This window comes from Chelonia mydas, chromosome 9, assembly GCF_015237465.2.
Source record: "Chelonia mydas isolate rCheMyd1 chromosome 9, rCheMyd1.pri.v2, whole genome shotgun sequence".
NCBI lineage: Eukaryota > Metazoa > Chordata > Testudines > Cheloniidae > Chelonia > Chelonia mydas.
This window is the reverse complement of record NC_057855.1, coordinates 82,466,906-82,492,314: the sequence shown is the minus strand read 5'-3', so window position 1 is coordinate 82,492,314 and position 25,409 is coordinate 82,466,906. Positions and strand designations below refer to the sequence as shown.

Genomic DNA, 25,409 nt, shown 5'->3' with positions numbered 1-25,409 from the left:
CTACAAATAAGGGGACAATAAGCTTTTAAAATGGCATGATACTGAACAATGGGTAAATAGCACTTCTGCAAACATTATGTAAGGGCATTTCCAAAAGAAGTATAATTAAAACTTAATAATGGAAACCTGCTTAAACCCCCGTGTGTATGTCTTGATTTTTCTCTAAAGTTCATATAGCCGTAGTCGCCGGCAGATGCAGTGTGTCAATAAGGAATGTCAGTATGGATTTGTACCAGAGACTGGGGAGGAGCCTCAGGGTTTGGAAGAAACCATAACTTTCTATGAAATTGAAGAAGGAGATGAGGCTGCTTTTCCTGCTTTACCAGTAAGTCATGAGCTAGCAGTTCATTTAGAAATGTTTGCCAAAAGGAAAGCCTGTACAAACATGCAATGTTGGGGTAGGTTGTTAAAACACACACAGCTCATATTTCTTGCAATAGGCTTTTCAGACTTGGATGTGCAGCTTTGAAAGATGTGGAAGGGAGTTCTCCTCTTGTTTGCAATGCTCTAGTTAGAATCTCTCAGTTAAATAGCTATGAAAGCTGTTGAGATATAGTAGAGATTGAACTCTTATGAATTTACTACAGCTTTTCTACAGAAAGTCTTGCCACTCACCTGTTGCATCAACATCTGCATTTATGTGTGATATTAAGTGACAAATGGTTGTGATGTTAGAGAACAACACACTAACCACTCAGAAGCTACTTTCTTCTGCAAAAGAGAATAGCAACGATCTCCAGACTGACTTTTTCCTGAACTCCTCTTTGCACAGCAAGTTTTTCTATAAAATGAAACATATTACAGTATGTGATTCCCTTTTTAAGCATAGTTATTCCCCAAACTAAGACCAATCCAAAATGAAGTTTTCAATTCTGCAAGTAAAATGGCAGAATTGAGCCTCCAGTCTAAGTTGTGAACCCTAGCCCCTTTGGTGTCCGCTCTTTAAAAATCATTCTTTTATCAGTCTACTTGCTTTTCCAAATCCTGTTGTAGGTTTAGACTAAACCACCCTGAGTGTGCTAAAAATGGTCAGTCAATATTTAGCTGTCTGGACTGGAGTTCAGGCATAAAACTGCTTAAACGCTGACCATTGTGAATTCAGCCGTCCTGTCTTCCGGAATTTTTTTGTCACTGCCATTTTGATATAATGAATTTCAGAAAAATAGATTTGGTATATAAATAGGTATCTTCCTTTTTTCCTTCTCTTCTGGCATTTAAACACTGATTATGTTTCAGCAGCCATACTGTAGTCCCTTCTTCTGTTCAGGGCTTAACCTATGACCTTTGCTTAGCATTCTTGGAAGAAAACATTCTTTAGCAACTTAGACGCGCTATTTTGCAACTTCCTTTTCAGATTCAGAATCAGTAGCGTTCAGCAGGAATGTGTGCACCCCATTCCCACCCCCCCCCCACCCCCCGTATGTTTGCCTTTAGCTGCCATTGGATTATTTCTCATGTTCAGGCAGCTATTTTGTATTTTTTTTTTTTTTCTTTCTTCACTTGCAGTACTTAATGGCAGTGCTGCAGCACTTCAATGTAGACGCTACCTACACCAACTGTCAGTGTAGGTAGTCTGTCTCCCCGAGAGGTGGTAGCTTAGTCAATGGAAGAATTCTTCCATTGACATAGTGCTGTTTACGGTGGGGGTAAATCATCTTAACTATGCTGTTCAGAGGGTGTGGATTTTTCATACCCCGGAATGAAGCAGTTAAGCCAACTTAATTTTCTAGTGGTATACCAGGCCTCATTCCCCAGCCCAAAGTTACACAGCTGTCTGCTAAGGCAGGGAGCTTAGAGATCAGAGAGACATACTCTTCTTTGGACAGAGAGGAAGAGGAAGGCCCTAACTTCAGACATTCCCACCAGACCCGTTTCTCTCACCAGAAACGCCACACTCACAACTCCCCCTCCAGAGTCCTTTTAGTCACTTACTGTCCCTTGGATCTCTAGGCTCCAAACCTTGGGAAAATAGTGGTACACTTGGGCTGGAACCAGGAAGTATGCTGTTGTCTTGGAATTGCTCCCCAAGTGTGTGTTTGGAAGGCAAGTGTGTGTTTGGAAGGTTGTTTTATCTAGAGCCATGGTGTTGCTTTTCTGCTTTTTTTTTTTTTTTTTTTTTTTTTTTTTTTTTTCCCCAACCGTCCCCTATTGAGTTTTGGTAGTACATTCATACATGAAAGTCTAATTACCCTATATGTGGTAACTTTACTTCACTGACCATGTCACATACAGTATTCTATAAAATTATTACATTGCAGCTCCATATCTGCCACAAGAAGCTAAAGCCTAATTGCCATCGGAAAACTTCTGACTCTCTTGTTTACTATGCAGTAGCACTGTTTGCAGATTTAGTGTAATGAAGAACTGCTTCTGCCCAAGGCAGGGTTAGTTTAGTTTGCTGAATTCCAGATTTACAAAACTTTTTCTGTGAGCAGTGTGGCCCGGTTCCAGGCCTCTTGTTCTGAGACCCTGTCAGTGGTTAGGGCACTAGACCATCATTCCTCTCATCACTAACCGGGCGGTATGGAACAGGATGTCATTACATTTGTGAGCTCCGAGTCACGAAGTGAATGACTCGCTATGAAGGCAGCATTGGCTTTGGGTCCTGCTACAGTTCAGTTGGGAAAAGAGGGAGCAGGTTCTATAACCACCAGGAAGATTTCAGGGTGGGATATCTCAGATCTCATCAATGGCAAGTGACACACAAACTCAGCTGAAACTAGTGTATAACACTGAGTTGAGGTTCACATGAATTTAAACTCTGCTATTCCAGCTTATGTTCATCTAATGTAGCTCTGAGATGAGTGAAACAATTTGTATTATGGTCCAGCCTGGAGACCACAATTAGGGATCAGGACCATGATACTAGGTGTATACGCACAGAGGGAAAAATTGGTCTATGTATATTAGGGGAGACACCTGGTGGATACAACATGGAGGGAGCACAAGGTACCAGTGAGATCATTGTATGTGTAATAAGTAGTGTTTTACAGCAAAATTGTTTTGCCAAATCCTGGTTTCAGGGTGGTGAGAACCCCTGGCGAGTTCACTTTGTTCTAATAAAACACATTTTATCTTGTTTCCTAGAGTCAGGGTAGTCCTGCCCCAATAGTCCCTGCCCCTGCAGGATTCTGGGTAGCTAGAAGAGGCCCAAGCCCCATTCCACCCAGCAAACAGACTCTGAATTCCTCAGAGGAGGAAGTCGATGAACCGAGTGATAATGGTAAGTTCTAAATAATCAAACACACACTTGTGTTTGGATTAATCCAGAATCTCCATTTTTGTGTATTCCCGTGCAATGTGTGTACAGGCTACAAAAGCAGATCCCTTTCGCTCTGCTGCTGAGCCACATTGCCTTACAGTGTTCTTCACTAGGTACAGAGATGCCTTCCATTTTTCTCTTGGGAAGCCCAGCTTTAGGGCAGACATCTGTTTCAAGTAGTTAGAAGCATGCACATGTGCAACACCTCAGCTTTTATTGCATGGCAAACGTGTTAATCCATTTCATTTAATAGTTTGCCAGACTAGTGCTGATGTGACTCTGTGGGTTTGTAGCAAGACAACTCATTGCTTGAAACATACAACATAGATTCTATTTGGTGACAGTTACTATGGCCTTTGGTGGAATGGAATAAACTAGTATTGTCTTCTTCTGACTTTCCTCACAAAGTAATAAACTTAGTTACTAATGTTCTACAAACTAAATCAAAGTGTATGCTTTTAGTAGTACCCTTGGGTATTAGCATCTGCCTTTTTGACAAAAAGGAGCATTGTCAAGACACCTTAGTAATCTTTCTAAAAGTGCCAATGGCTCTTTTTTTCATCTCTCACGGAAGCCAGGAAGGGCACTCAGTTTAATATCTCTTGACTAAAAATGAGCAGTATTGGAGAGCGTACCAGTATAGTTCTTTTCTCATTTCCCTATGCCTTAATCCTCTTTCAAATGCATTGCCTATTAATTATAGTGTATAAGGAGTAAAAGGTGCATTTTTCAGATAATTTCATTGTAGATCTATTTATACGTAAAACACTTTATAAATAGTGACTAGAGGAGGGTAGAAATGTAGTGTTACAGATTGTGTAAAGGATTTTGCATTTAAAATGATTATGGAAATGTAACTCCTTTTGGGGGGGTGGGAACAGTCCTGTACATACTTGAAACACTTGTGGCTTTTTTCTCCATGTGTTCTTTACTTAACTATCTTAACCTTAACTCCTGTTACACAGAGGTGTATTAAGTCAAGTTATAAATTTAGCACTACTTTTCAAATAAATGTAAACTAGGGCCAAATTCTTAGATGCATCTAGCTACACTTCATTCTGCACATCTAGACTCAAATTTGGGTTTTCAGGGACTATAAATGATGTGTTTTTTGCCTTTGGACTACTTTGTTAATGTCACTTGAGCTGTGAAAGAGCTGACCACGTAATGATAGATGTTTGTAGGAAAAGCGGAAATGGTGCAATGTTGGTGTATCCCATTCTAGTAATCCTTTTTCTTAAGACGGCTCAATTCACCTTTGTTGGTGACTGAAATGTAATTCTGATCTTTTCTGTGTTTAACTTCTTTCTGAAATGAAGCTATCTGTTTCCTCTTTCCTAGGGGAATTTCATGAAGAATATATGTACACCCCTTCAGGTCAGTAAGAATTGGCCTCTTCCATATTACTCACAGTGAATGTAAAACAATAGTTTGATCTCGCACAAGTTTTTGAAGGATTAGATTTAATGCTCCTGTTTCAATTAATTTTGCCCATGCCCTCCAGATCCAGACTGTGAAACTCCAACAGTATTTAGTTCAGCAGAGACTACAGCAAACTTGGTAAGCTTTAGTCACTGTTTGGATTAGGCTTCCTAGAAACACATAACATCCTTCAAAGAAATTGGCCCTGGAAGCAAGCTTAGTGTAGATGCTCAAGGGTGGTTTTTAGGAGGAAGGAATAATAGTTCCATTTATATTTTGCATTTCTCCCACTTCCCCTCCCCCACCCCCACCCCCTTTCCAGCTAGATAGTGAATGCTTGTCTCTGAAGGGATCCTACTGAAATGTGACCTCATTACAGTATCATTATAGGGTTGGTCTTTAAATCTGTGCACAGTGCTTATCAAGTATATACACATCCTGGTGGTGGCTTTTACAGTCTGAATTTTATTTGTAAGAGTTCTGCTCCATGTCTGTCCTCACACTTTTGTGGGGAGAAGGGAGGTGGAAAATCATCTATGTTCTTTGTAAAGCCATGATTCTTCCCCCTCCTACTTCTGTTTTATATGCTACTCTTCAAGTCCCACAACAGTGTATGCTAGCCTTCAGAGACAGGACTGGACCAGACCTTGCCTTTAAAATCAGCCAGTTTGTTAATGGGCTTGGAGAGGCTACTGTTTAGTGAAACAAGGTGTTTTCTCTTCTCTGTCCCACACCCCTACAGCTTGCTGGTCCAGAGATCAGGTAATCAAGTGCAGGTATAGAAGGCTACTCTGCACCTGGCAGTGCAGAGTGCAGTTGTGAACTGGCCTAACTCTAGTTTAGTTTAATTTAGGGGGTTTTTAAGCAAAGTGCAGGATCTTTGAGTATATATATTAGAAAATTAAAGAATAACTAGAAGACTTTTGGGTTTCTGGCATCCCCCATCCCCCTCCCTCCTTTTCCCCACAGTCTTATAGCCTTGTGGCTTCTCTACGTTTTAAACACACTGTTTTGCTTTGAAATCTCTTCAGGATGGAGGGACAGGTTCTGTCTCACCTCAAGATGGAGTTGCTTCATACAACTATTCTCAGAAGGTAATCTAAATCATGGACCATTAAGTCACATGTGACAAAGGAAAGTTGAAAAATTAATGAAGAAAAACAAAAATGAACTCTTCTGCTATAAAGAGGTGGTCTGCCTACCTGTGCCTACAGGGTTGGGGCTAAATCCTACTTGTTTTATGATGTGAGTAGTCCCGTTGACTTTGATAGTCCTACTTGAGTCAGCGAGGAAGCAGGATTTGGCCTTAACTGCATTAAACTTACATATCATTCCCCACCCCAACACACACACTCACTGTTGGAATACTTTTTAAAAAAAAATCACACAGTACTGTAGCTTTGAACTTGATTTAAACACAAAGTGAAGTGAGATTGGTGATCATGTAGCAATTGAGTAAATTCTGTGTGTGTATATAAAAATTCTCAGTATAGCATACCTGTGTAATGGGTGTATTGCACTTGTTCATTTAATATTGTAAGCCCTCATAGAGATGGTGGAGTTTTTTGCTTAGCATTTTATGATGTAGAATCCTAGGACAATATAAATATTTGGGGGAGGAGGGGTTCTTGAGAGCAGATGTTCACTATTCCATATTTTCTGTAGTATTTTAGGCTGGAATTGGATCCCTAACTCCTTTATGCTCCTCTGAGTATCTCAGCCTAAACATATATGAAAACTACCAGACCCAGGTAGTATTTCAAAAACATGTGTGGGTTTTTTAAAATCAAAGTTGGCAGTGTATTGAAGACTCTCCTGGCTCTTTTGCAGGTGATGGTGAATTCTGCCGTGATCTCAACCTCCTCTTGTGTTAATAATGCTCCAGCAACAGTCTTTTCCTCCAGCACGGCAGCAGCCACTCAAGCCAACGTTACCACCTCCATTCCCCCACAGACTGCAGTGCAACCCATCCTGGTGTCCCCTTCTTCTGCTGGAAGGCCAGGTAGAGTGTTGGATACAAAACTGTAAACTTCAGGTTCTACTCCTGTTTGTTCTCACTTCTCACCACCCAGAATACACACTGAGTTCTTAAAGGTATTTCCATAGAATGTGGTTCCCTTCTCTCTGAATCTTTATTACCCCCACTGCTGACTTTCCTCATACACTGACAAGCCAGGTTTACATCTTCTTGGAGTCCCCCTTCAGCAGAAACAAACATAGATGGCTCCCTAACTTGCACAGGAACTGCACCCATCTAGTCTGGTATCCTGTCTTGGACAGTAGCTGGTTCCAGATGCTTCATGGGAAGGTGTAGGTGCAGTGGGTTAATCTGCCCGCAGCGTCCGGTCCCATCCTTGTCTCTATTAGAGATTGGCTTAAGCCCTGAAGCACGAAGTTTAATATTGTTGCCTCTTAGCAAAAGTGTCTAGCCAATATGCAAGGCCTTGCTGGGTTACTGCTCTAAGGAGTTGAAATTGGTGATGTGGATCAGGTATTTCTTTGGTGCAATCTCTATTTACAAAGAATGATCGCAATGTCCTGTTTTCCTGAACACAGTAGGAACAAAGCTGACACTTTGCTCACAATTTCCAAACCTGCCTTTCCAGCCAAGCAGCTCTGTCTCTGCTCCCCACAACTGCATGTCTGGATTCCTGCTCACTTCCTCATTTTTTTGCCTCTAGTACGCACAGCTGCAACCAGTTTAATACCTCAGTCACTACTTGAAATCAATCCCTGGGGAAATCCCTCAGCCCACATGGGTTAGCTGCTCATTGAACTTGTATCTCGTGTAGTGGCTTCCATTGTCTCTGGCTACCTAACTCCATAAAAGAGCTTAATTGCTTTTTCCATTTAGCCTGAATGAAGGCTGGCTGGCATACCCATCAGCATTAACATGGTCTCTGATTGCCTTGTAGACCAAACACCTGTTTGATGGCAGCCATCAGCAACTTCCAACATAACAATAGCCCGTCCAAAGCTTTTATTGTCATAATTCTGGATATTTTGATATCCATATAAATGTCTAATCCCTCTTTGAACCTTACTACTTTGCCTCAGTGACTTTCGGTGGCAATGAGTTCCACAGCCTACCTATACAAAGTGTGACAAAATATTTCCTTTTTATCAGTTTTAAATTAGTCACCTTTACCTTTTGTCCCTTCCCCTCCCCCCCCCCCTTAAGTTATAAGACAAGGACAACAGAAGTTCCTTAGCTACCTTCTCTAGACCATTATTTTATATAGAGTACATTAATTGTATTCACTCTATTTTTATCTTAGAAAGCAGATGAAAATCAGAATCTTTCCAATGTCATCTTATGAGAGTTCTTCCATGCTCTCAATTTCTGTACTCTCTATTTTCATTCACCTTCCATGGATTCTTTCTTTTGCTCTAGTCTCGTTCCTTTTCCCCTCTCCCATAACAACCATCTCAATTCAGTTTTTTTTTTTGTGTGTGTGGTTTTTATTTTTTGTTAATAATATTATGGTTAAGTTACTTTATGACAGGTTTCAGAGTAACAGCCGTGTTAGTCTGTATTCGCAAAAAGAAAAGGAGTGCTTGTGGCACCTTAGAGACTAACCAATTTTTTTGAGCATGAGCTTTCGTGAGCTACGAAGTGAGCTGTAGCTCACGAAAGCTCATGCTCAAATTGGTTAGTCTCTAAGGTGCCACAAGTACTCCTTTTCAAGTTACCTTATGTGATCACTGCATGCTTGCAGTTATGATTAACATTGTACTATGTGGGTTTGGTGGTGGTGTTACACACAAACTTATGCAAACAAATAAACTTTTTATTTAAAGGGGCACAGGCCAGTTGGAATCTAGTCAGCTTAAAAAAGTTTATACAGTAGCTTCAACTACTACCCTACCCTGAACCTTGCAGTCATTTTTTTGGGTTTCATAATCACACTTCCCTAACTTTTTAAAAAACTGCTGCTTATTCCATCCCTTGTGGCTGTGGGGAAACTGACTGCCTATGCAGGGGAAGAAGTGAAGCTGACTATACACGAAAGCTCACATCCTCTGAAGGTATTTAGGCACCAAACTTCCATTAGGAAGCCTTCAAATGCACAAAATAAACTGCAGAGATTTCTTTTATTAAGTTGTTTGAGTTAGTCATGTCTCTCGTCTTGACTGTAATGAGAGTAGGTATTACGTTTCAAACCCAAGTGAATTTAACTACGTAAACCATAAGACAAAAAGTGGGATTTTTTTTTAATTTGTCCAGAAGGAATGCTAAATCCTTAAAACAGAAGGTGATAACTATACATTTAGAGAGCATGATAGCAGTTCATACTAACTGCACTGGCTAGTAGTTCGCTTGTTTTAAAACCATTGAAAATCTGACTTGAGACTTTGAAATTTTTTTTTAACATAGTAGTGATTCCGTCAATGCCGTACCCATATCATCCAGCTCCCCCTCCCCCTGTCAGCGAGGTGGGAGATAGTGGCAGCATTCCTCCGCCTTACTCCTGCGATCCCAGCGGCAGTGATCTACCTCGAGGTAAGAGGGATGTATTCTCTAACACTGTGCTCTTTCCCTTGCATCAGCTGGCGCGCTCCTGATTGTCTATCCTACAGCAGTGGTCTCCAACCTGTTTATACACAAGATCAGTTTTTGAATTTAAGTGCAACCCAGGATCTACCCCGTCCCTTCCCCGAGCCCCAACCTGCTCACTCCATTTCCCCCTCCCCCCATCACTCGCCCGCCTCTATCCTAACTCACTTTCACTGGGCTGAGGCAGGAGATTGGGGTTTGAGAGGGGGTGCAGGCTCTGGGCTGGGGCAGAGGGGTTTGGAGTGTGGGAGGGGGCTCTGGGCTGGGCCTGGGGCAGGGGTTGTGGTGCAGGAGAGGGTGAGGGGTGTAAGCTTTGGGAGGGTGTTTGGGTGCAGAGGGGGCTGCGGGCTGTGGTAGAGTGTTGGGGTGCAGGAGGGGTTAAGGGGTGCTGGCTTGGAAAGGGGGCTCAGGGTGGAGGAGGGGGTATGGGTTCTGGCTTCAGGAGGGGGCTGGGGGTGCGGTTTGGGCTCCCACTAGGCACTACTTGCCTTGGGCGACGCAGTGGGGCTAAGTAAGGCTTGCTTGCTCCCTGCCTGCCCTGGCCCCATGCCTCTCCCAGAAGGGGCCAACGTGCCCCAATGAACCCGGGGGGGGGTGGGGAGACATGGCTCTGGGCACTGTCCCTCTATGTAGGCACACCCCCCCCCGCCACTGCTCCCATTGGCCACAGTTCCCCATCCATGTTCCCAGCTGCGGGGGCGGTGTTTGCAGGCAAGAGCAGTGCACGGACACCCCATCCTCTCTCCTTCTTCCCTCCCCCCCACCCCCAGGGCCGCAGGGGCATGCTGGCCACTTCCAGGAGCAGCATGGGGCCGGTCAGGCCTTAGTGGCAGCCCTTCTGTGCTGCCAGAGATCGTAATCAACGGGGAGAGTCTCCAGGATTGACCAGTTGATTGCGATCGACTGGTTGGTGACCACTGTCCTACAACAAGCTTAATACAGTATACTTGTAGTGAGGAAACATCGCTCTGTACAGATGATGCAGAGGAGAAGGGAATATTAAGGTTGGTTATGGGGTTGGGATATGCTTAATTTCACAATTTGGGAAGAAGCTTGTGCAGAGGTCTCAAGAGTGTATTATGGAATATTCCGCAAAGTAATTAACTTGTGGAGAAATAATGGGAAGCCCAGAATTGTTTCAGCTGTGAGTCACTTTCTGTTATGATTTTTTTGTTTCACGTAAGAAGCTAGTGAAGAATAAATTAATTGTTCTTGCCATAGTATTTGTGACGGTAAAGTACAATATAGGGGAAGTCCTGGCCTCATCAATGAGAATTTTGTCATTGTCTTTAGTGGAGCCCAGATTTCATCCTATGGCTTTATCAACTGAAGTAAAGTGTTTTCACTTCCCAGTATACAGCATGTTCATGCGCCTGTCCCTGATTATACTGATGTCTTTTAATATCTGAAACTTACTACTTCCCTTTCTGGTAGGGAAAGCCATGGTGCTGCTCCCAGATCTTTCTTTGCACTGTATTGAACAATTTAATGTGTTCAGGTCACGCAACTTCTTGTGTCTGCAGCCTCTTCCAGCTGTCCCTGAATTTCAAAGACATTTGAGTACTTTACATCAGAAATTCTGTCACTTTTTATTCTCTACTAGAGAGACTGCCCTCTGTGAAGACCTGCGAGCTGAAGGTGAACTGGCGGTAAACATGGCTTTCATATTATTTATCTCAACATATTGCTATGTAGGGAAGCAACTTAATTTTTTAGGTTGTCCCAAACTTTTGACAGTGAAACAGACCTAGGGGGAGGAGTCCACTTTAGGCAGTTGTCAAGAGTGGCTCTTTCATCTTGAGAGAGCTGTTAAGATAATGTTCTCCTGGTTCTTGCATTAAGGCCCCATGCTAGTGCACTGGGAACTTCAGGCCACTTGACCATATAATATACTTTTTTTCTGAGCTGTCCTTTGCAGGAGTTTGCCAAATGTTGAGCAGTCATGCTGCCACGTTTTGCAGCGTCCATGTTCTGCAATCTGGAGTGGCTGCCTCTTGGACAAGTGCCCTCTGAGGTCCTGTTTTCCCTTCTTACAGTCTTGAATTTCAACTTCTTGTTTGCTTTGTCCTTTTTCAGCACCTTTGACTAGGGTGGTACATTGCAGAATCAAGCCCATGTTTGTTGTGTCCTTTAACTCCCGTTGAAGAGAAAAGGAATTGAGGGTTAAGGGTTTTCAGCACCTTGCAGAATCAAGTGTTAAGTGTACGGAAGAGAATCTGAAGCAGGTGTGAGCTGAAGACCTTTTCCATAGAGGGCCAGCAGTTCTGTATTTCTCTCCCAATTAAACCGCTCCACAGAATTCTTTGAGCTTCTTTTAGGGAAAGGTCCAGACTTTTTTTAAATCTAGTGTCTAGTATGGATTTTAGGGGAGAGAACTAGAAATGAGTCCTATGTAGTGTTTAATATTAAGTATTGTGGTATGTGGGCATGTTACCTTAGTTTATAATGGCTATGGAGCTTTCATTAAGGCATCCATGGGTCTGTGAACAGGGGGTGACACACACATTCTATTGGCCCGGCAGTGCCTTTAAGTTGTGTCACAACTTCTGTTTATAGGTCAAGCTTTCTAAGTTCTCCAAAGTGGACGTGCTTAGTTGGATTCACTTGAATTTGGTATGCCTCTGAAGGGTGCAGGGCAGCGTTGGGGACCCAAATTTGAAGCAGGGGTTCCAGAGAGACATCTTCCCAAAACAGTCCTTTTAAAGTTTCTACGTGGGGTGTTTTTTATTATTTATTTTTGCACAGGGCTGGAGATCAAACTATTGATGTCACATTAGTCAAAATGGTCTCAACCTTTCAAATTTTACCCAATACAGTGTATGGCACCCGCTATATCTTTGGATGACCCAAATTGAAAGCAGTATTTAAGCAAACATCATCTTTCTTTTTTTTTTTCTTTACATTATGCATGAACCAATAGAGAAAAATGGCTGGAGGGTTTCCATTCTCACCACCATTTTATATGCTTTAAAGCTCAACTCTTGTAAGTATCCTAAAATTTGAATGGATAACTGGATTGCTTTGAAATTTGGTGTGCCTGCATGGGGGTAGCATTAGTGATCCAAATTTGGGGTCATTGAACCTGGGCATTTCCAAAGAGCAGCCCCTCTCCCCTAAAAAACTGATTTCTTCTGCTGCTTTGCACTGTTAAACTGAGTGATACGACTGACTGACTGAATCAGACTTCCTGATGGCTGCTGAACTCACCCTTCAGTTAACTAAGGAAAAGTTAATCACAAGCCCCCACCAAAGACAAAGGGAGTTCTGAACTGAGTGACTGGAGGTTGCTACAGTTTGTGAGTTGTGGGTGGCAACTTGAGTTTAAGGGGAACATCAAAGGATTTTGGGGAGCAGGGTGGAAATTTGACATGTGAATTCTTCCTGTGAACTGTGAAATAGCCAGTTTTGAAAGTTTCTAGGTGGGTTGTGCTTTTTGGGAGTTTTTTTGTGTGTGGAGTTTGAGATCAAACTGTTGATGTGATGTGGATCAAAATGGTCTCAATCCATCAGTTTTTACCCAGGATAGTGCATGGCAGCCACTGAGTCTTTGGGAGGCCCAAACTGTGAACAGCATTTAAGAACATGTTCACTTCACCTACGTAAATGTGCAGCTTGGAAGGATTGTAGTGCGTATGCACCAATCAGGAAATAAACTGTAAGAGGGTTTCTATGCAGCCACTTCATGCTTGCCTGGGTAGTTTGAGGGGAATATGCAGATGCCACTGCCCTTGCTGAGCACCCTGTCACTGATGTTTCTAGTCAGAACCTTTCTACAGCTGTGCAACATGAGTTACTAAATCTTCATTGCTTGCTACAGGTTGTCTGTTATATTATAATTTTGTTTTTACTTTATGAGGAGGTTTACTATGAATTCAGCAAAATAGTCAGCTGCTGGTCTAACCAAAGTTCTTATTATTGGGAACGAAAGAGCTAGAGACAGAGGACTTTGTGTGGCAGCGGTGGGGAATAGGACGAGGGAAAGGGGCTGCAGCGGGCAATGTGCCTAGGTGATAGGCAGCTCTTTGGTTATTTGAGAACGTCTGTATTTTACTAGCCGCAAGGGTATATGGAGAGGTGGCTAATTTTTTTCTGGGGCAGACAAATGTGGTGTTTACAAAGACGTGTCGTGCAGAAGTTTGGAACTGACTGCAGTTGTACTTTGGCTGCTGAGGGAAAAGAAATGCATGCGCTGCCAAGATTGCCAGCTTGTGAATTCTGGGTGGTTCCTGGATCGCGAGGATGCAGAAGCTTTGCATGGGAGTGAAGAGTACCCCTTGAAGTGGGGCTTGCTGACTACAGGCTGCTTTGGCTTGGTATGCAAATTGTGGGGCATGTACACTCTGCCTAAATGACTACTAACTACTGCCTATAATGTATCTATTTTTTCCTGTTTTAAAAAACAAAACAGGAAATTCAGTGACAAAAAAGATGTTCATAAAGAGTTAACGTTGGTGTGTCATCCCTTTGCAGAACATTAAATTGAGCAAACCTCAAATGTCTGAAAACCAGGAAATGTGCAGTTAAGGTGGCTCTTGTAACCTGAACTCTTCCCTCTTTTAGCAGGACCCCACTACGTCCTGCTAACACACACACCTTTACTCTGCCAACCCCGCAGTTGCTGACATGTAAAATAAAGTGTGGAATTTGTACACCTCATTCAGTCTCATCAGCAGGATTCCATCTAGCACTATTAAAGGACAAAACAGGAAAAAAAATTTGGTTTTGCTCTATTTATTTTTGCTTAAAGCTTGTCTGAACAGACATGCATGTGAGGAGTGTTCATCTTGGTGTGGTTTGGTAGTCACTGCAAGAGTCAGAGAGAGGTCCAAGCCAGGCCCATGTGTTTTGCTGTTTCATACATCCACATCTCTTCGAACTTTCAGAATCTCTTCTGGATTCCCCTCTCCCTCCCTTCGCGCCCCCTCCCCCACTCCACCCCCGAGTTAATTTAGGAGGCTTGCATGTGCACCCTCTTCCTGCATGCTCACTTATATTTATTGAAGTTGTCAATATCTGATTATTTTTTGAGTCCTGTGTTTGAGACCGTTTCTCCCTCCCTGCATTAGCATTCCAGACAGATCAGAGCCTCTCAGAGACTGCACTAGTAAAATTCTTATCCAGAAAACTCTTTCTTGAGGTCTTGTAAGGTGACACTAAATTCTTGGTGGCTGTTACTATCTTGTATTTATATATGAATCTCACTAGCCTCACTGCTGCTCTGTTTGGCAGGTGTCACATTGTGCTATATTTTACTGAAGATTATTCTGGTTTCTATAAATTTAAAAAAGCATTGTAAACAAAAACTGGCTCCTTCCTGCATTTGCTGCTGTTCCAGTGTTCCACAGACTTCTCTATCTTCTGTATTCGCCTGTCATTTCATTCTCTAGTAACTTGTGTTCTGTTATCTTCACTATGTAACGGCTGCTCCATTCAGCTCTTTAGAATTGATGCTTACTTTGCATAGATTTGCATCATAATTGAAAAGTAAAATTAGATTGTTTAATTTACCCCAAATGTAAATGAGTCTGCTGCTAGATACTATAGAGAAAGCATTTATGTTGCTCTTCCAGCATACTTTAATGCTTCAGCAGCATTATGGTTAACATTGTCACAGCCAAAGCAGTGTCACTAGGGTGGCCCTCAGGGCATAAACTCCTTGCCTGCATGGGTGGGGAAGAATTTATGCAGATTTACTAAGAGATAACTGGATAGATTATGGTCTGTTTTGAAATGGCAAATAATGAGAGGTGGCCATAGTGTGGATGGAGGAACTAACCATCTTTCCATTCCATGGTTAGGTTTTAATTTTCTTTTTAAAAAACGAAACAGCCTCAAAAACCTGTAAATATCAATAAAATGAAATCCTGAAGTACAGAATTAAGTGAGGTTTTTTTAGTCCCATGGTCCTGCCCAAACAGATTTCCACTGATACTTCTGAAAATGTAGGAGGTGGAGAACTTTTTCAATTCACTTTTAGAGATTGGGAACAGAAGCAGTGGTTGACATTTTCTTAAAATAATCAGTAATGTGTGAATATCTTGAGATTACCTGTTTTAGTGAGTCATGTGGAGCTTTGCCTCCCTTTCCTCTTTGCCTATTTTCCTGGATTGTGTGTGTAGCACAAAGAAATAGCCTCCTGATTGCTGCAAATCACAATAAACCGAGTGCTATGCAAGTTGGCATGCAGAGAAGAACACTGCAGATCTGAGCTGGTAATATTCTCTCGTTCACACAAAGCATCTGTCTATTTCAGATAAGTGCTACGGCTTTTTTTCTTTGCCGTATTGCTGTAGGGAGCTGAGAAACTAGGAGGAATTTTCAGTTAACTTTAATGCAGGCCCCTAATCTGGAACTAAAGTTACCCATTTCTTTCCCTAACTCTCTGAAGTAGTCACTGTGAGATCAGCCAAAGACTCTGTTTTATTGGTTCTTCTGCCCATTTCCAAAACTGCACTGTAGAATGAAAAACTATATTCCTGCCAGAATTGCAAATTTGAATATCCTAGACCATTTCACATTTTGAGGAGAAGTATGTTTCTGAGTTCAAAATTCGATTATTCTTAGTGAACAGTTTTTTAAAGACCATCCTCGCTTTTGGGATTACTCCTTAGTGTACCATATAATTGCCCAGGACTACATTATCTCTTCCCTTGGATGGAAGCAAATTGGAAAATGCAAGTTGGAAGGGTACAGAAAACTGGGTGCATTCTATCCTTCCAGGGTAGGGGTGTCAGCATCTGTGTAGAGAGATCGGTGGCATGCTTTTTTTTTATTGCATAGAGCTAGAAGACCTGGGGGAATCCTAATTCCAACTCCACAAATCTTGGTACTGTGTGGAATGCCTGCCCACCATGCTCCTTGCAGGTCCCCGCTTCCTTTAGCAGCACGTTTATCTTGGTGGCCCTGCAAATCTTGGTGCCTCAGAGTAACAACTGCAGAGCAGGAATTAATAATGGGTAGAGATAGCATTAAGTTTTGGGTGTTAGGGCCTAGTCATACATGCCATAACCATATGCATTTCTGTATGTGTAGAGTGGCTGCAGATGAATTGCTGCTGGTTTATGATAGAGCAGCTGGCAAAGTACTCCCTCCCGCACATGCTTTCAGACTAGCATTATGCATTCTTTTCATAGTGAAAATGGAGGGACCACAGGCCCTTGGAGAGAGGTCTGTAGTGCTCTTGTTTGCAGAGAAGATGCTTATCAGTCAAATCAGTTTGAGGACATAGTATTTTAGTGACCTTTTCGTTGTTTGCATTACATAGAATGCAAAATTTAGTTTCATTGAGCCACATTTTGTGAAGCAATTTTCCTGTAGATTTAAAACGAAGGAACATTCTATCTGTGGTGGTAAAAAATTATCCGTGAATAGTTGGCAACAAACCTAACCAATCTGTAATCTAGTATTTCTCAATAATGTCAGATGATGGATACATCTTTCCATACCTTTTTACTGTAGTCAGATGTATGCTAAATTCTGGACTTCAGCTTTGGTCATTATGATTTATCCATGTTTTTAACAGATTAAAATGCCATCTCTCTGGATATTGTGGAAGTTTACATAGCTATCATAAAATCTTATAAACTAATAAAAGTAAGAAAAACACAGTATTCCACTATCTATGTGCATGGGTATGCATTCATATTCTGTGTGCATGATGTTGGAAGTCCATAATAAGGAACTTTCACCTCTGCTCCTAGAGAGACAATGTGGGTGAGGTAACGTGTATTTTTATTGGACCAACTTCTGTTGGTGAGAGAGAAGATTTCAAGTTTACGTAGAGCTCTTCTTCTGGCCAGGTCAACACACTCACCTCCTCTGTCATTTCGCAGGACTCTTGTGTCTAAAGTACTGTTTTAACAGAAGTAAAGTAGACTACAGCAGGACCACATTTATCCAATATAATTGGGACCAGGGCCAGATTGGATAATCAAAAATCCGGATAAACCGGATAATGGGAAAGTACAATGTTGTATCACCATCTAGGGACCACACCAAACATTTCCCGTTCTGTACCTGTGTGTGGTGGTGGTCCTGTTAACACTGATGGCTGGTCTACACTATGGGGTTAAGTCAACCTAAGTTATGCAACTTCAGCTGTGTGAATAATGTAGCTGGAGCCAACCTAGCTTAGGTCAACTTTTATTGTGGTGTCTACACCACACTGGGTCAATGGGAGAAACTCTCCCGTCAACTTACTTTACACTTCTCGTTCTGGTGGAGTACCGGAGTCAACAGGAGAGTGATTTGCGGTCAATTTAGCAGGTCATCACTAGACCTGCTAAATTGACACCTTTCTCCCACCCCCTCCGGTGGATCAATCACTGCAGCATCAATCCACGGTAAGTGTAGACATACCCTTATAGCCAGATAATGGAGGGTCAGATAAATGGGATTCTATTATCCCCCTTGCCCAAAGAAACAAATTAGTTAATATGTAAAAACATTGTTAATTTTAAATTACAAATCTTTGGGAAGTTGCTTCCAACATAAGTTTTAGGTCCACATTTTCAAAAATGACTGTTTTGGGCCCCTTAAATTTTGGTTGCCCAATTTGACAAACTTCAACAGGCTTTAATTTTCAGAAAGCGTTGGTTTGAATACGGAACCTCTGAAAATCAGGCCCTATTGAGTGTCCAAAATAGCTAGTCACTTCTGGAAATCTAGGCCATGGTAATTTATACTTTAATATATTCATTTGTCTTAAGGTTTGTAATAATCATTGATTATAGTCATTCTGTGAAAAGCATCATTGAGCAAACAGTTTATAGCAATACATTAATAAGCCAAAACTAAAATTAATGTTACTTGTTAATGTATTGTCAAAATGTTTAATCCAGTTTTTATTGTGCTAAACTGCATAGATTGTTTACACATATGTGCTAACTTCAAGAATATCACTTTTGAAAGTAATTGAGTCAGATTCTGAATTCTGTATTCTAAAAATACGTTCAGAAAAAGTAATGCTGTCCAATTAAGCAATTTTATTTTTATTCATTTACATAGTTTTAACAAGACCACAAACAGATGACTGTTTCTGGGTGGTTTTTGTCCACAATCCTCAGTAATTATAGTATATTTTCTAATTTCAGATACAAAGGTATTGCAGTATTATTTTAATTTGGGATTGCAGGTAAGTGCTTGTCAGATATGGTATGGTAAACCGCTTGTACAGTATCACCTGTCTTGACAGATGCATTGATGTGTCTGAATAGGGCTTTTAAGTGTTCTGAATTTGCTTCCTGTGCACTTGGCTATTAGTACATGCATGGGTGCCTTGAGGAGACTAAATTTACAGTGCAGGAAGTTTGAATTGTAAATGGTGAAACTCATAAAGAACATTTACATGTAGTGAGTTTCATATCTGTGGCTTTATGAAGATGGGTGGGTAAAGCATTGTTCTTCCCATTTATACAGAAAGAGTAGGTAAAGCATAGAGAAGTTTTAAGGTTAAGAGCCTGGTCAAGTGCCTGTTGAAATCAGTGGGAAAATTCTCCGGGGCCCCATGTGTCTTGCCCAAGGCAATTGAACAGGAACAGAATCCAGGCACCAGCTTTTGATCTCTACTACAACAATTAAGTGCATAGTAACGCCTCACTCCCAGCTGATGCTCAAACAGCCATGTGATCTAGTTGACTTTAGAGTTGTTAATAATTCAGAGGTGAAACTTGAGCATTATTCTCCAGGTATCAGGCTCCAGTGCTCAGAGTTCCTATTGACTCTATGCCCTTACCACCCACCCTATGATGGAAGAGGGTTCTTGGCACCTGTCAGGATAAGGACCTTACAGAATGCAATAAGACATTCTACATCCTAGAAATTACTAATAGAGACTAAATTACTGGCAATACCTTCTCTATATTTATTAGTATGTTGCACACCAAAAAGGTGGTATGAGATTTTAGTGCCCAGCAGGAGGTAACTCCAGTACTAGAATTACATCTGCCCTCTGATTCTGATGGAATAGATAATGCTGATATGCTGCAGACTAAGACTCATGCCAGCCTCTTCCACAATAGAAATTCCTCAAAATGCCTTCTCTTCCTATATGATAAAATGTGTAGGGGGGACACTTTTAATTCTTCGAGAGGGTATAATACAGTTGAGAAAAGTGCTGGGGGGGGCGTGTCTTGGTGACTTTCTGGCAGTCTGCAAGATATAATCTATATCAACATTGTTAACCATTAACATTTCCAGAAACCTGTTAAGTGCTACTGAGGTGGGGGGAGGAAAGTGTGTGTGTGTGTATGCGCGCGCGCACACACAAACTATAAAACTTCTCTCCTTACTTCAAATCTCCTAAGTATTACCATCAGAGCTATTGGCATTCCGTGGTGTACATGCAACAGGTACCACCGCCATCACCTGTAGAAGCTTACTCAGCATACACTGAGCCTGCCCCCATGGTGGATCAGTCAGTACCTCAGCTGTACACTGACACTGGGAGGAATGATGTCCGGCAAGTTCCCCTGGAAACAACAAATGGTTAGTATTTTAGGATGACCATTTGTGTATGTGAGTGTGAGCCATTTAAGTAGAAATGTTTCAGAGTAGCAGCCATGTTAGTCTGTATCTGCAAAAAGAAAAGGAGGACTTGTGGCACCTTAGAGACGGCTGCTACTCTGAAATTTATTTGAGCATAAGCTTTCGTGAGCTACAGCTCACTTCTTCGGATGCATTCAGTGGAAAATACAGTGGGGAGATTTATATACACAGAGAACATGAAACAATAGGTGTTACCATACACACTGTAACAAGAGTGATCAGGTAAGGTAAGCTATTACCAGCAGGAGAGTGGGGGGAGGGAGCCTTTTGTAGTGATCAAGGTGGGCCATTTCCAGCAGTTCACAAGAACATCTGAGGAACAGCGGGGGGGGTGAAATAAACTTGGGGAAATAGTTTTATTTTGTGTAATGACCCATTCACTCCCAGTCTCTATTCAAGCCTAAGTTAATTGTATCCAGTTTGCAAATTCCAATTCAGCAGTCTCTCGTTGGAGTCTGTTTTTTGAAGTTTTTTTGTTGAATTGCCACTTTTAGGTCTGTAATCGAGTGACCAAAGAGATTGAAGTGTTCTCTGACTGGTTTTTGAATGTTATAATTCTTGACGTCTGATTTGTGTCCATTTATTCTTTTACGTAGAGACTGTCCAGTTTGGCCAATGTACATGGCAGAGGGGCATTGCTGGCACATGATGGCATATATCACATTGGTAGATGTGCAGGTGAACGAGCCTCTGATACTGTGGCTGATGTGATTAGGCCCTATGACGGTGTCCCCGAATAGATATGTGGACACAGTTGGCAACACGCTTTGTTGCAAGGATAGGTTCCTGGGTTAGTGGTTCTATTGTGTGGTGTGTGGTTGCTGGTGAGTATTTGCTTCAGGTTGTGGGGCTGTCTGTAAGCAAGGACTGGCCTGTCTCCCAAGATCTGTGAGAGTGATGGGTCGTTCAGAATAGGTTGTAGATCCTTGGTGATGCGTTGGAGAGGTTTTAGTTGGGGGCTGAAGGTGATGGCTAGTGGCGTTCTGTTATTTTCTTTTTTGGGCCTGTCCTGTAGTAGGTGACTTCTGGGCACTCTTCTAGCTCTGTCAGTCTGTTTTTTCACTTCCGCAGGGGGGTATTGTAGTTGTAAGAATGCTTGATAGAGATCTTGTAGGTGTTTGCCTCTGAGGGGTTGGAGCAAATGCGGTTGTATCATAGAGCTTGGCTGTAGACAATGGATCGTGTGGTGTGGTGTGGTGTGGTCTGGATGAAAGCTAGAGGCATGTAGGTAAGCATAGCGGTCAGTAGGTTTCCGGTATAGGGTGGTGTTTATGTGACCATTGCTTATTAGCACCATAGTGTCCAGGAAGTGGATCTCTTGTGTGGACTGGTCCAGGCTGAGATTGATGCTGGGATGGAAAAATGTTGAAATCATGGTGGAACTCCTCAAGGGCTTCTTTTCCACGGGTCCAGATGATGAAAATGTCCTCTGTGTAGCGCAAGTAGAGTAAGGGCGTTAGGGGACGAGAGCTGAGGAAGCGTTGTTCTAAGTCAGCCATAAAAGTGTTGGCATACTGTGGGGCCATGCGGGTTCCCATAGTAGTGCCACTGATTTGAAGGTATACATTGTCCCCAAATGTGAAGTAGTTATGGGTGAGGACAAAGTTCAGCCACCAGGTTTGCCGTGACGTTATCGGGGATACTGTTCCTGATGGCTTGTAGTCCATCTTTGTGTGGAATGTTGGTGTAGAGGGCTTCTACATCCATAGTAGCTAGGATGGTGTTTTCAGGAAGATCACCGATGGATTGTAGTTTCCTCAGGAAGCCAGTGGTGTCTCAAAGATAGCCAGGAGTGCTGGTAGCATAGGATCTGAGGAGGGAGTCTGCATAGCCAGACAATCCTGCTGTCAGGGTGCCAATGCCTGAGATGATGGGGCATCCAGGATTTCCTGGTTTATGGATCTTGGGTAGCAGATAGAATACCCCTGGTTGAGGTTCCAGGGGTATGTCTGTGCAGATTTCTTCTTGTGCTTTTTCAGGAAGTTTCTTGAGCAAATGCTGTAGTTTCTTTTGGTAACCCTCAATGGGATCAGAGGGTAATGGCTTGTAGAAAGTGGTGTTGGAGAGCTGCCGAGCAGCCTCTTGTTCATATTCCGACCTACTCATGATGACGACAGCACCTCCTTTGTCAGCCTTCTTGATTATGATGTCAGAGGAGTTTCTGAGGCTGTGGATGGCATTGTGTTCTGCACGGCTGAGGTTATGGGGCAAGTGATGCTGCTTTTCCACAGTTTCAGCCCGTGCATGTCAGCAGACACCCCAGCCCCCCCCCCCACCGCTGTTCCTCAGACATTCTTGTCAACTGCTGGAAGTGGCCCACCTTGATTATCACTACAAAAGGTCGTTCCCCCGCCCTCACTGTCCTGCTGGTAATAGCTCACCTTACCTGATCACTCTCATTACAGTGTGTATGGTAACACCCATTGTTTCATGTTCTCTGTGTATATAAATCTCCCCACTGTATTTTCGACTGAATGCATCAGATGAAGTGAGCTGTAGCCCATGAAAGCTTATGCTCAAATAAATTTGTTAGTCTCTAAGGTGCCACAAGTCCTCCTTTTCTTTAAGTAGAAATGGGCATCCTACTGTTTGTTTACCAGTTGACACAACATAATTGATTGCTATGGTCCTTTTTCATCGCTTTGTCAACTGAAATTGTAGACCAATGTGACCAACTGTTGTAGCTCACAGGAGTAGTGTAAAGGGCCTGTTTACATTTCCCATTAGATGAGATAAATGATGAATTGCATATAATGGCCTCTGGAATTGGTGACAACTTGTGTGTGGGGGGGGGGGGGGGGTTAAAATAGAGTTTTGTTGTAAAATGAGGATAGTGTATGCTCTGTGGGTGGGTGACGAGATATTATCTTTTATCATTTTTAAAATTATTGTTCATTACTTGCAGCCAGGGATAGATGCTGGAAAAAAATCAAAATTGACTATGAGCCCTGCTCCTTTATAGGTTATCTTAGGGTTAGGTGTGTGCTGTTTCTGATATATTACTTAAGTTTGATTTAGAATTGCTGATATTCAGGGCTAGGTAACACCATCAAGAAACAAAAATACTATTTTTGGCTTGACCTTGGTAGACTAGCTGCTTTTCTAGAAAGGACTTTTTTTTTTCAAAGCTGTGTGGGAGGTTGTGTGTTTAAAAATGTTTGCACCTTGTGATGACCTTTTTTTTTTTTTTTTGCTGACCCACAACAAACCAAAATAATGCTTGTATTTTTAAAAAAAAAAAATCCTAAATTTTGAGTACTAGTAGGGAATATTGGAACCATAGTTAGTGGACTCTCTCTTAGGTGTCTTGGCTATCTAAACAGCCATTATCACTGGTTCTCTCTTCCACTGTGTATAAAGTTACAGCAACACTTAGCCCAACCCAACAGTTTTGTAAGAGGCAAATAGGTTTATCTGGAGTTAAGGGGGAAGGAGGGGGGAGGGACTGTGTTAAAGGAGTAGAAGATGTCAAAGGTCAGATGTCTGGCCTCATTAAAAGTGTCTGTCTGATATTGGGCTAATGGAGTAAACATGGTAGAAACTGGCATGTCTTTGTCACCGTATCTTGCCAAAACTATTAATTGATCAATGACAATTACACAGGCTTGCAGTTCTGCTGCAATTATAACCTATTAAGTTTCTTTACCCCATATCCATCACCATGGTATCTGGTCAGAGGTTACAAAGAGAGGTGTTCTTTTGTTTTTGTTTTTTAAATCCCCTACTGTCCTGCAGCCCCCCAGAGAAGTCCAAAAGGGGATCTGCCCTTCCTCTGAGCCTCAACAAAAAGAAATACAATCAGTAGGCAGTGAATACTTACAGACCTGGGACACATCTGTGAATGAGCAGATTGCCCTCCAAACTTATTCAAGAGCTGAGATGGTCTCCTTGTCAGTGTACGCATCATTTGGGCATAAATTATTTATCTAGATATGTCCTGTGTTGTCATAAGTGTCATAAAATTGTTTCAGTTGTAATGAAAATGAAGGATTGCATAAAAATGGCCAAAATGTTAAAATATATCAACTCTGTTTACAGGTACTTTCCAAAATGTAGAGCCTCCACCTCCATCCCATGGAACAGTATATTATCCAGTAGCGACAGATCCCTATGGCCAGCCACCTCTACCTGGGTTTGACTCTTGCATCTCTTTAGTACCTGCCTATCATTATGTTAGCCCTTGGCATCCCACAAATCCATCGTATGGTAATTCTTCACGACTTCATAATACTGTAAATCCTGGACAGTTGCATCAAGTCAGCTATGTTACCTCACCTAATCCTGTATCACATTATGTACCTCAAAGTATGTAAGGCCAAGTGATGTAAACTCACTTCTTGCACTAAAGTTTTCTTGTTTTCTCTGTTAGTATTGTTTCAGTAGTGGATTGTGTAGCTGTTTTGTTTCATTTACATGTTTCTCTTTTAGTTAATGGTAAAAATGTTTAAAACTTGAGTATTGTTTTATTAGAGTATATTGGAAAGTAAAACTATTGTATAGCAAAGAACCCTAAGCTTATATTCAACTGTACATAATATATAACAATGCAATTTGTCTTTCATGCCAGTATATATAAATTATCACTTATCTTCATCAATAAGTACAATGTATGGAGGAGTTACTCTTGCACAAGAGAACGATGTATCTTGCATATTATACCAGTTTTCCTGTAATGGTAACCTACTTCATTATGTAAGCAGGAGAAAGGTTGGGTCCCAGTCCATTTGAGGAAAGTAATTACTGTTGAAATAGGCTGCTTTTTCCAGTCCTGAACAAAACACATCAGCCAGGTGTATTCTCCAATAGTAACTACTTATTTGTAATAGTTGCTCTTTCTCTGTTTAATTTTGTTCAGTATAGTCTTGAAGTGTTAGAAGGTGGGAGAGTGCTCAGCGTTGGCCTGTTCTGCTGTATCCAGTTGTATTTGTGAGAGAGCCTTGGTTCGTGAAAGTCACCCTGCACAAATGGTGGTAGAAGTGGTGTTTGACTTGCACTAAATAAACAAAAAAGCATCTAACCTATGGAAATGAGTCGTCTTTTCTGATCAAAAAACCCTCCTTAATGTCCCTACAAAGTAGATTGAGGCTTGTGTTAAGAAATCCACATAGGGTTTTTTTATGGGACATAGGAGACAATTGGACTGAACATATTCCCCAAAATTCCTGCTTTGAGTCAGTAGTGAAATGAGGATAACAACATCAAGCAGAAACTTGTTTTACTGCCAAAAAGCCAGTGCAGTACAAAACTACTTCTGTTGCTCTCAGATTGTAGTCCAATGAGGCGCTGCTGCACAAACTGATACTTCTCCTTGTCATAGTCATTGAGGACTGTTGTGTGCGTGTGACCCACGTGCTCTCTTACACTTAGGTCCCAGTGGTGGTGGGGTTTACCCCACACAGTGTGGGAAAGGCTTAATGTGGGCTTGAGAGGCCAGTTAACCCACCTGGTTGCACCTGGAGGGTAACCAAGGCCTAATTTAAAAATGAAGCCCAGCTGGGGAGTGCTATAAAGAGAGGCAGCCTGAAGCAGAAAGAAGTTGCAGGGAGAAAGGGAAGAACTCTACAGTCTCTCTTGGTAATGAGAAGGGAAAGACCTGCAGGAATAAGAAAGCTCCTGCAGGGT

At 41.9% G+C, this 25,409-nt stretch overlaps 1 protein-coding gene across 3 annotated transcripts in view; it reads left to right on the top strand.

The window, feature by feature from the left end:
- The window catches only part of LOC102943936 (ALG13 UDP-N-acetylglucosaminyltransferase subunit), a 40,940-nt gene extending 16,132 nt beyond the window's left edge, over nucleotides 1-24,808 (top strand). For 2 of the 3 annotated variants that reach the window (XM_043522253.1, XM_037908689.2), the window contains exons 15-24: nucleotides 169-325; nucleotides 3,088-3,223; nucleotides 4,604-4,639; nucleotides 4,767-4,822; nucleotides 5,716-5,778; nucleotides 6,515-6,686; nucleotides 9,063-9,188; nucleotides 18,335-18,375; nucleotides 19,547-19,727; nucleotides 23,826-24,808. In XM_043522253.1, coding sequence (XP_043378188.1) covers nucleotides 169-325; nucleotides 3,088-3,223; nucleotides 4,604-4,639; nucleotides 4,767-4,822; nucleotides 5,716-5,778; nucleotides 6,515-6,686; nucleotides 9,063-9,188; nucleotides 18,335-18,375; nucleotides 19,547-19,727; nucleotides 23,826-24,100 — 1,243 coding nt within the window. In that variant the 3' untranslated portion in view covers nucleotides 24,101-24,808. The remainder of the gene's footprint in view (nucleotides 1-168; nucleotides 326-3,087; nucleotides 3,224-4,603; nucleotides 4,640-4,766; nucleotides 4,823-5,715; nucleotides 5,779-6,514; nucleotides 6,687-9,062; nucleotides 9,189-18,334; nucleotides 18,376-19,546; nucleotides 19,728-23,825) is intronic. The other variant, XM_043522254.1, reaches the window with a different exon arrangement.
- The last annotated feature ends 601 nt before the right edge of the window (nucleotides 24,809-25,409 follow it).